The 14,392-nt window shown below is 36.2% G+C and overlaps 1 protein-coding gene and 1 pseudogene across 2 annotated transcripts; both read left to right on the top strand.

Moving 5' to 3' along the window:
* The first annotated feature begins 25 nt into the window (after positions 1-25).
* Positions 26-1,371, top strand: LOC147492877 (uncharacterized). Its single transcript, XM_086567676.1, has 3 exons — positions 26-417; positions 477-672; positions 718-1,371. Exons 1-3 carry the CDS (start codon positions 26-28, stop codon positions 1,369-1,371), a joined length of 1,242 nt encoding a protein of 413 aa, XP_086423802.1.
* A 4,457-nt stretch (positions 1,372-5,828) lies between these two features.
* Positions 5,829-9,016, top strand: LOC147492876 (glycerophosphocholine acyltransferase 1-like; annotated as a pseudogene). Its single transcript, XR_015199491.1, has 7 exons — positions 5,829-6,098; positions 7,582-7,680; positions 7,799-7,856; positions 7,932-8,032; positions 8,431-8,525; positions 8,620-8,713; positions 8,821-9,016. The product of XR_015199491.1 is annotated as a glycerophosphocholine acyltransferase 1-like (transcript).
* Positions 9,017-14,392: the final 5,376 nt, after the last annotated feature.

Here is a 14,392-nt window from a genome sequence, read left to right as displayed (position 1 = left end):
GCACTTGATGAAGTACAGATCGTCTATGGCTCTTTTTAACAACAATGATGTGTTGATATGCATAGTGTTCCAAGCTACCCTCGACGGAGAAGCTTTGACATGGTTTAACGAGCTCCATCCTCGTTCAATCCATACATTTTTGCAGCTCCCTGACAAATTTTCAAAACATTATCGCTACAACAGGAAGACCATAAAAGGTTCTGGAACTCTTTTCAACATCCACATGGAGAAAGGAAAAAGCATTCGAGACCTTGTCAGAAAACTCAAGGTGCTGCTCAAGGAGGTCAACAATGTCCCAAATGACGTTGTTGCACAAGCTTTCAAAAATGCTCTTCCTTTTGATAAGTCTAGTCTGTATAACTCACTAACTCTGAAGCCTCTAGAAACGGTTCAGGATTTGCTGGTGCGAGCAGATAGGTATGCTACTGTTCAGGAAGATTCAAAGTACAAGTAGCAAATTTTTTTGCAAATGATAGAGGAAAGCAGGAACAGCCACAGCATGACAAAGACACAAAGAAGCATAACAAAGATGTCAAAACTAGCGTCTCATATAGTCAGAAACAAGATGGCCGTCGGAGCAAAGATCTTACTCTTCCGGAGCTTAGCATCAGTCTCTCAGAATTGTATGACAAGCTGAAGGAGTATCTAAAAGGTAGTCAAAAGTTAGCTCATGTAAATTTGGTCGAGCACGATATGATAGTTGTATGTCATGCTTAGGTGGTTGTTTGCTCATCCAACCGTGAAAGAAAATGGAGCATGAAGCACAAGATTCAAAAAATTGGTAGTTGGAATCACGTAAATAGTATCAACTTTAAATATGGGTTCTATGCTGAGACTATTGTTCAAGGAGGCCTAACTTTTACTGAAGAAGATGAGCGAGGAGTATACTATCCTCACAATGATGCTGTGGTGATTACAACATGGGTTGGCATCCGTAGAGTCCAAAGAATTTTGATTGACACCGGCAGCTATGCCTGTATCCTATTCTCTGGATGCTATTCTGTCATGAATCTCAATGATGATCTTATTCAGGAAGATGATATTCTAATTATCAGCTTTGATGGTGCTCCAACTAAAAAGGTTGGTAAAATTAATTTGCCAACCACAGTAGGTCCTAAGGTTGTAGGAGTTGACTTTGTTATGGTAGACTTCCCATCCACATATAATGTCATTCTAGGCAGAGATTGGCTTCATGCAATGCATGCAGTGGTGTCCACTTACCACATAGCTATTAAGTTTCCAACAGCAGAGGGAACTTGTAAGATCCGAAATGACCAGATTGCATCTCTGAATTGCCATGAGCATGCAATGGATGATTATAAAAAGTCTGAAGTCAGAGGGCACACCATTCTCAATGCTGAGCAGAAATAGCAATTACAGCAGGGGTGGACTAGAGCACCACCGAGGGCAGCCAGACCACCTCGGGAGGCACCAACCAAAGGACCTCTAACAGTCGATAAGCTGAATTGAAAGAAGTGTAGATAAGAGAAGAAGAAAGTCATACCACCTTCATCTCTTAAGAACTTTCTGAAATAGAGAAAGAGGTTTTGGTGGCCTTATTGAAAATAACATAGTTATCTTTGCTTGGAATCCAATAGATATGCCCGAAATTGACCAGCATCGCTTGTCGCAGATTAGGCATCGACTCGAAAGTCAAACAGGTAAGGCAGAAACCACAGAAAATGGCCCCAGACAGGAAACTCTTAGTGAACAAGGAGATTGACAAGTTATTGGAGGCTAGATTTATTCGACTAGTTGAATACCCAACTTGGGTTTCCAACATTGTAGCAGTACCCAAAAGAAAATGGGAAGCTCAGATTTGTGTCGACTTCACAGACATGAATGAAGCTTGCCCACTGTATCCTTATCCTATACCCAGAATTTTAGATATGGTGGATGCAACATATGGTTTCAAGAATCTATCTTTTATGGATGTGATAAGAGCCCAAAATTGTATTTTTAACCCCTTTAACAATATCGCTTTTGACCAATTATGTGATTAATAAGTAAAAGTTAGTATTGTTATCGTGTTTTTGTGTATTTCAGGCATTGGAGTCGAATATGTACAGAAATGCGTCCCTTTTGCGAGATTAAGGAGCAAGGGTTGGTTGCTAAGAAGTTCTATGATAAAAGGCGAAGATTCAAGGAGAAAAAACATTTTTAAAACCCGGTCAAAGCTGAAAAGTCAAAGTCAACGCGGGCAGAAACAGCGCATAAAAGTCAGTATAACTTCCAAAGGCTGTATCTTTGGACTCAGACCTTGGAATTGGGCCTACCTTATGTCAAAACGACCAGCTCGGAAAGAGCTTTCCATTGATCCAACCCTTGACCCAATCAGAGGAGAAGAAGTGGGCGAAAAGTCCATAGAAGTCAAATCCAACTTAAAAGGCCTCTGTAGACTAGAGAAATTGGGTTTTGGGCTCGATTTTCCGCCCAAAACATAGCTCCTCAGCCCATGCACGAAAAAGTTGATATGGTCTCCTCCATTTGTATGGAGAAGACTTAGCTCTTAAGCATACCTAGATCTAGATTAGAAAATTAGGTTAGACTCCATTAATTAGTTAGAATAGCTTGTTTTAGATCTAGTTTTTACCTTTCAATTAATTAATGTTAGAAAAAAGTAGATTATTATTTAGAATTACTATTAGTTTTATAATAAAGTATTAGTTTTTATTTTAATTTAGTTATTGATTAAATTCTTATTTAGTTTTAGTTGTTTTAAATTCATAAATTGGGTTGTCTTCATTTTGATTCTTACACTATTGTTAAAATTAGATTTATAAAGTTTAAATTAGTTATTAAATTATGACTTGTTATTATTGTTCTTGTGTTGGGAATGATAGTATAGAAATTTCACATCACACATTACTCTCACCATTGTTCTTTGTGTTTGATTAGTTGAATTCGTTTAAGTCTAGAGAGTTAAGAGTGAAACGATTCCGTACTCTATATATTGCATGAATATATATGTGAGAGTAAGAAATAAATAATTGATACCGTAAGAATAAGGTTAGAGTATTCTAGTTTAGTTTTTATGGGTTATCAGGATGCAAGCTCAAGATATTATCAGATTGTACTACACTATGATGACTAGGAGTATACAACATTCATCACAGACAGAGGTCTATATTGCTATGTTATTATGTCGTTCGGCCTAAAGAATGCTAGGGCCACATACCAAAAACTTGTTAATACTATCTTTGCTGATCTTATGGGGGTTATTATGGAGGTTTATATTGACGACATGGTTGTGAAGTCAAAGGAAGAAAGCGATCTTGCTGACCTACAAAAAGTATTTGATCGACTAAAGAAATACAAAATGAGGCTTAACCCTGCCAAGTGTTCATTTGGCCTATCTTCAGGCAAATTTTTAGGGTTCATGATGACCCACAGGGGAATTGAAGCTAACCCTGAGCAAATTCAAGCTATTCTTGAAATGCCACCCCCTACCTGTAGAAAGGAAGTACAGAGGCTCTTAGGCCTTGTTGCGGCTCTCGGTCGTTTCATATCTCGATACTCTGACAAATGTAAGCCATTTTTTCAGATTCTGAAAGGTGCATCCACCTTGAATGAAGATTGTGAAAAGGCTTTCAATTCGTTGAAGTCAAAGCCTACCTTACTTCTCCCCCAATTTTGGTTAGCCCAAAGGCTGGAGAACCTATAGGAATCTATCTTGCTGCAACTGACTTTGCAGCCAGTGTAGTCATTTTTGTTGATGATTCTGAAGAAAGGCCGGTTTATTTTGTTAGCAAGACACTAACTGCAGCAGAAAGTCGTTACTCCAAAATTGAGAAAGTCACATTGGCCTTATTACATGCAACTCAGCGATTGAAACCGTATTTTCAAGGGAGAACGGTGAAGGTCTATACGGAGTATCCTCTACAAAAGACCTTCGACAAACAGGAGGAATCAAATAGGTTGTTTGAATGGTCAAGTTACCTCAGCACATATGATATTGTTTATGAGCCAAGGACTGCAGAAAAAAGGCATGCTCTAGCCTCTCTTATGGCAGATTTTTCTGTGGATGATATCCAACTAAGTCCAGAATTAGCAAAAGTTGAACAACTTCTTGATCATTCTGTTCAGTTCCCTGCACAAACTGAGGAGTTCTTACCCAGTACATCTGATTCTGGGGGCGAGCATAGATTTAACAATAATCAAACTCTCTGGACCATCTTCACCGATGGTTCAAAAAATGCATCTGGGTCTGGTCTAGGTTGTGTACTTATCAGACTTGAAGGACAGAAAATTGAAAGATCAGTCAAACTAGGCTTTCCTTCCTCTAATAATGAAGCCGAATATAAGGTCGTTATCTATAGTATAAACGCCACACTTAAGCTAGGAGCAAAGAACATTCAAATGCTAACAGATTCTCGCTTGGTGGCTAATCAATTTGGTGGTACTTTTCAAGCAAAAGATGAAAGGATGGCAGCATATTTGGAAATCATACACAAATTGGCTATGCAATTTGACAAAATCTCTATCAATCAAAGGCCAAGGAATGAAATTAGGCACGCTGATGCACTAGCTTACCTCTCTGCAGCTATCCAGCTAGATGAACCAAGATAAATCCAAATTGATTTCAAACAGGAGCCGAGCATCAATCTACAACCAATGGGACTTCATGAGGCATATGTTATAGAGTGTAATGCATTATAAGTATGTGTTGTTAACACTTGACGAAGAAAAAGAGAACATGTGGATCGTGGATCTTTAGAATCTAAAGATCCAGTTGATGCTGAGGATCACCAAACTTTGGCATCCTTACGCAAACAACTTAAAAGAAATCATCCCATAGTCAATGATTCAAATCAAGGAATGAACCCTAGTAACCTTGGCAGTATTTTCATCCCCACTGAAAATGAAAAGTCTGAATCTGAAGAGGAAACTCTTGATGATTTAGAGATAATGAACTTAGAAATCTTGGCACTGGAAAAATTTGACTGGAGGCTGCCCTTCATCGAGTATCTGAACTCAGGGAATCTCCCCACAGAGAAAGCTTTATCTCAGAAGGTTAAGCGAGAGGCATGAAAATTCGCAGTATTGTTCACTAAAGAAACAGTAGCTCGACTTTACAAAAGGCCAATGGGGTTCGCCCACAGTTAAGATGTCTTACCCCAGAGCAAGGCGAAATGATATTTAAAGAAATTCATGCAGGTGTTTGTGGGAATCACTCAGAAGGTTGCAGTCTTGCCCACAAGGCTTTAACGCAGGGTTATTAGTGGCCATACATGCAAAGAGACGCAAAACGAATCACTCAAATTTGTGTGTCGTGCCAGAAATATGCTAAAGTTGGAAAACTACCAGCCACATAATTGCACCCAATTCTCAGCCCTTGGCCTTTCTCAAAATGGGGGCTCGACATCATGGGACCTTTGCCTAGGGCACCTGGAAGAGTTCGTTTTTTGTTGGTGGATACCGACTACTTTATAAAGTGGGTCGAAGCCACAACTTTGGCTTCAATAACTATTGTAGATGTAAAGCGATTTCTGTGGTGTGATATTATTTGCAGGTTCGGAGTACCTTCAGAATTAGTATCAGATAACAGTTCCTAGTTTGGCTCCACAGAGATGCAACAATTCTGTGGGTCTATGAGCATAAAGTACAACTTTTCTGCTTCTTACCATCCTGAAGCAAAAGGCCAAGTGGAGGCTACTAATAGGGTAATCTTAGATACCCTTAAGAAAAGGCTTATTGAAGCTTAAGGCAACTAGGTTTGTTAGCTGCCCGCTGTCTTATGGGCATATAGGACTACTCCTAGAAGATCCACATGTTTTTCACCATACTTTTTAGCATATGGTGCAGAAGCAATACTCCCAACAGAAATCATGGTTCCAACAACTAGAACTGAAGCAGTAAAATCCGGAGTTGAAAATGAAGTCTTAGCTTACGACAAAGCTCTTATTGATGAACGCCAAGATACAGCTCTTCAGCAATTAGTCAAATATCAAGAACACATGAAGTGCAGTCATGATAGAAAACTCAAAAAACGTGTCTTCAAACCTGGTGACTGGGTCATTAGAAAAGCTAAGAATTTTGATAACCCGAGTGCGGCTACACTACATAAATCTAAATTCAAGTGCACAGCGCCTGGTCAAGTTCAGACTGGTGGATAACCCCTCCAACTAGACACTCTGCAGGTTCAAACCTAAGAGAACCTAGCTGGTATAGAAGACTTTGTGATCAAATCTCTATCAACTTTACAAAACCAGGTTCAAATGCTCAGCATGCCCAGTCAAGTGAAAAAGCCTCATTTTCACTTGCAAAAATTCCAAGCTCCAACATTTGCACTTGGAAGTGCATGGAATACTTCATGTATACTCTGAAGCCCAGCTGAATGGCATCAATTGTCTAGCTTGGTACAGACCAGAGCATACGTCCCTCTTACCTGTTCAAATCCTTATAATTTACTGAGGCCGGTGATAAGGCAAGTGCTGCGAGCGCGTCAGGCTTGAAAAATGTCTCGTACGACTAAAGTATCGGGTCCAGGTATATGGCTTTGAGCCTCTTGCCTGGCTTCAATGTGAAACACAAATCCCCAAAGTTCAAAAAGCCAACATACAGAAGCGCATTGTGCATTGGTCTGAGTAAATGGCGTCGACCCTCTGGCTAGGTCCTATTTGTGAACTGGGTAACTCCGAACTTTTAGGACTTTAAAAACCCAAGTGTTGGATGTAATCTATCCCTTGGAGGCACCGCCAAGTTTGGATAGAGAACATCGCTTGGTACGGTTGTATGACATTGATCCTCTAAACCGAAGACAATATGTATAGAATCAAACTCTGCGCATTAACATCATCTCTGAGCTTCATAGCAAAAAAGCTCAGCCCAGCTACGTTTCAGGCTAACTGGGATAATCTTTTCTGAAACTGTCTATGATAACACTATCAAGGGTTCAACTATATAGACTTATTTATATCTGAGCGTTACTACAAAACTGCTCAGTCCGATTACACTTCAATCGGGTTATTCTATAGATACAGGTCACTGTCATTCGATATATATTTTGAGTATGACAACATGCTCAGCCCGGTTGAAACAAAGGAGATAAGTACTCCTTATGTGGCTTCTCGAGATCAGTTAGCTGATATCTTCACCAAACCAGTGATTCGTCCAGTTTTGAATTATATTGGTAACAAGCTGGGCATGAGCGATATCTATGCTCCAGCTTTAAGGGGGGTGTTGAAGTATGTAGAGTCGGTCTCACACTTTCTATAACAAGAAATGGGGCTCAGCCCCTTGGTTTGAATCTGGATGAGTGTAAACCCCTTCCTATCGGCCCATATCACATAACCTCCCAATTTATCGGCCCATATCACAAAAACTCCCTGCTCTCCAATAACAACAAAATTCCAATCCGATTTCTATTTCCTATTTTATTTTATTACCCGTTTTACCCTTTTCCATATTAATCAAAATTTCGACCAAGAAGAACACCGATTCATCTGGATAACACGATTTGACCTATTTTATTTCTCAATTGAGAAAAACACCGATTCATCTGCTTGGATAACACGATTTGACTTCCTTAGTAATGATTGGTTCTTTTGTTGTTTAATATTGTGTATGTTTAATATGTAGAAAGTTGCCGAAACAAAGGAGAAAACGAAAGAGATATTGTCAAAACAAGCTGTTAAAATTGCAAAACAAGCTGAGGAACATGAAAGATTTATTACCAAGGTGTGTGTTTGTTTCTTTATAGATTTTTTCTTGTTAAAGTTTCGATTTTGGAATTGTTTGGGTTGATGGGCAAGCTTCAGATGGACTAATTTCGTTTGATGGTTTGTTAATTATGTAGGTGACCCATCTATGTGGAGTTCTTGGCTTTGGCACATTTTGCTTCTTGTTGGGTGCAAGTGAGTAAGAAGTTTATTTGAAAGGAGAAATGTGTTTGTTAACAAATTATTTACTTGTAACTTTCCTGGTTTCAGGACCACAAGATATTTCGTATGTATATTGTTTGTTTTTCATCACATTCGTTCCTCTCCGATAGATATACTATCGATTCATGAAATGGCATTACTATCTTCTGGTGAGCAGTTTTATGTCTCAAGTAATTTGGTAATAGTGTACTTATTGACCTTGGTATATTCTGAAAGTTCCATAAACTGGTAGGGAGTTCATCCAGAAAAGAAAATCTATAATTCTTGATACGAAAAGAAGTTCAAATTAAGACTGACAGCATCGTCATTCATCATCCTGCTTTTGTCTGAGTTTTATAAAGTAATTGTGTTGTACTTGTAATGATTTTGATAAGCTAGATAAGGAAGCCATTTCAAATTGTTTGAATCCTACTGTGACTATATGCAAAGAGTAGGCCAAACGTAGGCAAAAGTAGACAACAGATAAATGCTTATTGTATAAAAAAAATACTATTTTATTTATCTAGGGATTTTATATTGTCTCATGATTGCAATTGTATTTTTGTAGGATTTTTGCTACTATGCCAATACAATTTTCTTGGTCATGCTTCTCTTGTTTCCAAGAAATGAAAAGTTTTTCATGGTTTGCTTCTCCTTTGCAGGGTAGGTATCTTGCCACTCTTTACACATATGCTCTGTATGGATGATTTGCATAGATCATGTTTTTGATGATATAACCTTACGAATCCTACAACAGGGGACCATTGGCGTGGCGCTGATCGTGTGGCGATGTAGCCTTGTTTTCAGTTCTCTCGACAAACTTGTTAGTGTCTTAATACATCTTTTACCTGGTGAGTTCCTCTCTATCAAGCTATCTTTCTTGATTCGAAGCACTCGGTTAGAGTTTGAAGTCTAATAATAAAAAGATGAATTTTTTATTTTTAAATTTTTTTATTAGGTTGGAATTAGAAGAGAAGCCAGCTATACTTGCGAATTCTTCAGATGCCGACAATGTTGGTTCTGATGATATTGTCTCTTTCGAAGGGATTGAGTCCAGAGAGAAGATCTCTGAAAGTGACCAGAGTTGTGAACTGAGACAAATTGCTGCTCATGTGGATACCTTTGTTAAGAAAGAGATTCAGACTCCATAAACAGAAAATGTAACCAATGCTATCTCTTTTTCTGCTAATGAAGAGACAGAGAGAGAAATTAAGAATGGACATGACTGATACTTGGATGTAGTAGAATTTGGAAGAAAAGATTCTCGTAACTTACATGTTCCCGATGCCAGTGTGAACATTGATGAAGGCTCTAGTAGTCAGGATGTGGTCAAGGAGCCTGAAATGTTGGAAATTCAGGATAAACAAAAGAAAGAAGAGTCTCCTTCAATTGGGGAATTGCACGATTCTGGTTTAAATAGGACCCCTGAAATTCTACCTACTGTAGAACCTATTCAAGCTCCTCTTTCTCGTCGTCCGGCTGGCCTTGGTGGCGCTGCTCCATTGATTGCTCATTTTGATGTTATATAGACACATTTTGTAAAACTATATTTATAGTCACTGAATTTTTATAGACGTTTTTTTTACATTTGAGTTCTAACCAAGTGACGCGGGTTATGGAAATATGAATTTACATATGCAAATATGAAGTTACATATGTGCATACAAATTTACATATGCAAACATGAAATTTCATAGACATTTTTTCTGACAACTGACAGGTGACACAGGTTATGTAAATATGAATTTTCATATGTAAATATAAATTTAAATTTTCTTATGAAAAAAAATTTCATATGAAAATTTAAATTTAAATAGGTTAAGAAGACTGTAATTTTATATTGTCATATGTAAATACAAATTTACATAGGATGACGTCAGCCCGGTTTGTCCTTAAGCCGAAATTATAAGTAAAGATTGATGACGTCAGCCCAATTTTTACAGGGGTATTTTGGTCTATTTTGGCTTTAATGTTATGTTTTAAATAATATGGAGGTTTTATGCATGTGTTCGGTTAGAGGGGGTTTTTGTGCAACCATTTAAGTAGCAGGGAAATTAAACCCAAAATCTGCATTCTATAAGTGTGAGACCGTACCTAATTTAAGTAGTTGCTATTTTTTATTAAGTCCATCACCTAGTATAAATATATGAATTGTAGGTTAGAATAAAATATACTCTAAACCCTACCTTCTTCTTGTGCCTCCATCATTTCTTCTTCTTCTTCACCATTCAATCACTTTAACCTAACCAGCTAACCATTATATGTATCTTCTAGCATAATTTAACATTCTACAATTCAACAAGTAGGCAGAAATTGATTAGGTTGTTTTCCGTCCAGCTGGTAGGTTAGTTGTCCACTTCCACTTTTAGGGTGTCCTTGGTATTGTTTTCTTGTTACAGGTCGGGCGTCCTGTTGCAGGAAAACAAAGGATCAATGGGACCAACAAGTACACAAAGCTTAAATTATCAGACAAACTCATATGATTCATCACAGGACATGTCTATGAGCTTGCCTCAATTTCTATATCACTCATAAGTAGTTGCTCTGCATAAATGCATAATCCCAAATCCAATCTTGCTATATCTCACATCTAACAGACACTTTTTGGTAGGGCATGCATGTTGCAATAGAAAACATATCAATGTGACCTACTTCACTATTCTCATAGTAGTTGGGAAATTTCTTCAGGCCATTTCATCTCTATAAATACACACCTATATCTGCTCTATTCCCAAGTCCTCAACTCATTTCTTTAGTTCCCCAGACCCTTTATAGTTTATACACTTCGTTTCCTCTTATTCTTGCACCATATCATCCAATGGCCTTTGGTTTACCAGCTATTATTTATAGTCCTAAGAGAAGTCTTCGATGGTCTGTGTCAAATACGGAAAACTTGATTGTTCCTAAAGGGCACATTGCAGTTTACGTTGGGGAGAGCAGCGAGAAGAAACGATTTGTGGTTCCAATATCGTACTTGAACCATTCCTTGTTCCATGACTTGTTAAATCAAGTCGAGGAAGAGTTTGGATTCAATCATCCAATGGGTGGTCTAACAATCCCATGTGACGAAGAGGCCTTCATTGATATAACTAGTCAGTTGAATTAGTTGTGGATTAGACGATTAACAAACACGGCGGATATGAGCTTTCTAATTTTTATCATCATTCATTTTGTGATATCTAGCTAGTTGCTAACAATGTAAATACCTTAGTGTAAAAGAGAGATGAGAGGCAGAAATTAAGAGTGTTTCCTCCAACTATAACATTCAATAGAACAATTTCTAGAAGTGTCTCAGTGTGTTTTTTCCTTTTCGTAATTGATTGAATGTTTTTGTATATTCTTGAGGACATTGACATGTAAATTTGAAGTACAAGAGTTTATGCAAATTCTAGGTAATAATACATTCTGTTTTCTTTGGCTACAATAAATATCGAATTGGTCGGATCACAATTGTACATTTACACAATTGCAAATTCACATTTTCTACAAAAACTTGTTATACTTTGAGGCGACCTAACCTTGATCTGACTTGTGCAAAACTCGTTGATCTGACTTGTGCAAGAATTTTTTCATCGATTCGTCATGTTTAGAAACAATCTGTTTCATTATGATCTTAAACCCAAACGGGAGATGTCATCCAAACCTTTAAAGCATGTAATCCTCAAAATCTCAAACAAAGTAGCCTTTTTAATTAGGGTTAACTAATATTACCTCCCACTAGATGAGCCAATTAGGATTTCCCTTCCACTAGATGGGAAATTATGGTCTCCCTCTCCTAAACACACGGTCAATTTGGTTTGACCGTTAACTTTCAAATCAAACAATTGAAAATTACACAAATGCCTTTATTGTTTTCAAAAACAAAATTCAATTTTAATTAGGTGGGGGCATTTATGTCATTTTCAATTGTTTGACTTGAAAGTTAACTGTCAAACCAAGTTGACCGTGTGTTTAGGGGGGAGACTCTAATTTCCCATCCCCCTAATTGGCTCATCTTGTAGAGGGGTAACACTAGTTCACCCTTTTAATTAACCTTGAGGGTTCAGGCCAGCCCTAGTCTCATGTGCATTCAAGGCCGGGTTAGGTAAGAGAAAAATGAGTATGGCATTTGTAAAGGTGAAAATGAGCCTAGATGCTTATGCTTGACTCATTTATAGCTCGTTCGTATAATTATATGAACCGAGCTTGAACATAAAGAAGCTCAATTGGCTAGACTTGAATACCAACACTACAAGGTAGACTACCTGAGCTACTCAGGCTGCTTGGTTCGTTCATGTGTGTAAACTATCCAACAAGCTTGAACAGATTTAAAATTTTAAATCTCATCTAAAAATGAGCTAAATCTGAGCATATTAAACCTGGGCGACTTAGCCGCCCAATATATTCATATTCTTTTTGGAATCAGGTCCCAAACGTTGACGCATTTAAGCATTTACGCATTTTCACCCATATCCGACTTGACCCAAATTGATTTCTCAAGTATACCAAACTATGAAATGGACGGGCTATGGTTTTAGATCTTTGACTCGAGTAGGTTTGGCCATTTGGGTCTGATACTCTGATCCGGATTCTACCCTAAACTTGACAAGATCTGAGTACTTAATTATTTTAAACCTTATCTTATCTTCTCACTAGCTTTTATTTTTTCAATTGAGCTTTTCTTTTTCCCTTTTTTCAATAACAAACAGTAACGCTACCAATTAATCTGAACAAATATAAAAAAAAAAATTGAAGTGGAACTTAATCCTATACCTAGAAACATAACAGACACTTCAATACAATCAAAGGGTATATATAGCATGGTCCAAATTTGTTCACCAATATATTTGCTGGTGAAATCTACCAACACTATAAAGAGACCCGTGTATTACTACAATGAGTCCGAATTCTTTTTTTTTTTTTGAGAAACTAAATAAAGAATATATCAAGAAAACCAAAAAAGAAATTTCCCTCCAACTTCCGTTCTCTCCCTCCATCGTCTTCTCTACTCTTTTATCTTTTTTTTTCATATAATTTTTTTTAGTAAATCCTACTTAGGTATGATACCAACAAAATACTATAACCAAAATTAAATGAGAGATTTCTTCTTGTATTATCAAATTACAGTAGTTATAATTAGTTTTATTTTCTTTTTTTTTTATTTGGTTTAATTGAACATTTGAATGGCTTGGAAACGAGATACAATAAGCATTTATATCTATGTGGTATGCTGAAAATTTATACAATAAGCATTTAAGAAGTACGAGGGATAGAAGAAGAAGAAACTCGTTGGAGGGATAGAATAAGCATTTAAGAAGTACCATGTTTTGGGGAGAAAATCTTGGCATTTTTTTTTTGGTTCTCTGGATATATTTTTTAGAGGCTAGATCTTCTCCACCCGGGTGGAAAACATTAGCCATTACACCTTACAAAATATTATTAACACATGTCCCCTTATTTAACACCTAAAGTAACAGTGTTACTTAAAACCAAAAAAAAAAAAAAAATCATTACAAAAATTAATTGTAATAAACATCAAAACATAACTTAATTATAATCAAATCATCAAAACACTAATTGTAATAAACATCAATAACTTTTGATTGATATTGATTTTCAATATTATGTTGAAAATTAATTAAATTCCTTTCTACGGGATCAATTTGATTTTTACAAATTAGTAATTTGATGATTGGGTTTTGAGCTTTAATCATAATTTTGAATAATTTTATCTTTTTTACTTCAAGTTGAGTTTTAATTAGTTATTTGGATTATTTCTTGAGTATTAATCAAATGGTGTGAAGTTATGTGATAATTTATGATTGTATTTTCGACTTTTATTCAAAAAACAAAATAAATAAAAAAAAAATCACTACAAAAAAAAGGAAAAATCGATGGAAAATGGAAAAAAAAATAAATAAATAAAAAAAAAAAAAAAAAAAAAAAGCTCCACCATTTTGTTTTCAAAAATGTTCTCTCTTCTTCAACAATATTCTTATTATTACTTCAATGAAATTGCCAAATTTTCCATTGAAATAGAAAAACCACATTTGGATTTGAATGAAAGTCGAAAATACAATCATAAATTATCACATAACTTCACAGCATTTGATTAATACTCAAGAAATAATCCAAATAACTGATTAAAACTCAACTTGAAGTAAAAAAGATGAAATTATTCAAAATTATGATTAAAGCTCAAAACCCAATCATCAAATTACTAATTTGTAAAAATCAAATTGATGAAAGGAATTTAATTAATTTTCAACCTAATATTGAAAATCAATATCAATCAAAAGTTATTGATGTTTATTACAATTAGTGTTTTGATGATTTGATTATAATTAAGTTATGTTTTGATGTTTATTACAATTAATTTTTGTAATGATTTTTTTTTGTTTTAAGTAACACCGTTACTTTAGGTGTTAAATAAGGGGACATGTGTTAATAATATTTTGTAAGGTGTAATGACTAATGTTTTCCACCCGGGTGGAGAAGATCCGGCCTCTATTTTTTATTTAGTTTCTCTAAACAAAATAGAAATAGGAGAG

The sequence above is a fragment of the Coptis chinensis genome, chromosome 6 (assembly GCF_015680905.1).
Source record: "Coptis chinensis isolate HL-2020 chromosome 6, ASM1568090v1, whole genome shotgun sequence".
Classification (NCBI taxonomy): domain Eukaryota; kingdom Viridiplantae; phylum Streptophyta; class Magnoliopsida; order Ranunculales; family Ranunculaceae; genus Coptis; species Coptis chinensis.
Note: the sequence above shows the minus strand (reverse complement) of the source record. Positions and strands in the feature narration are given on the sequence as shown.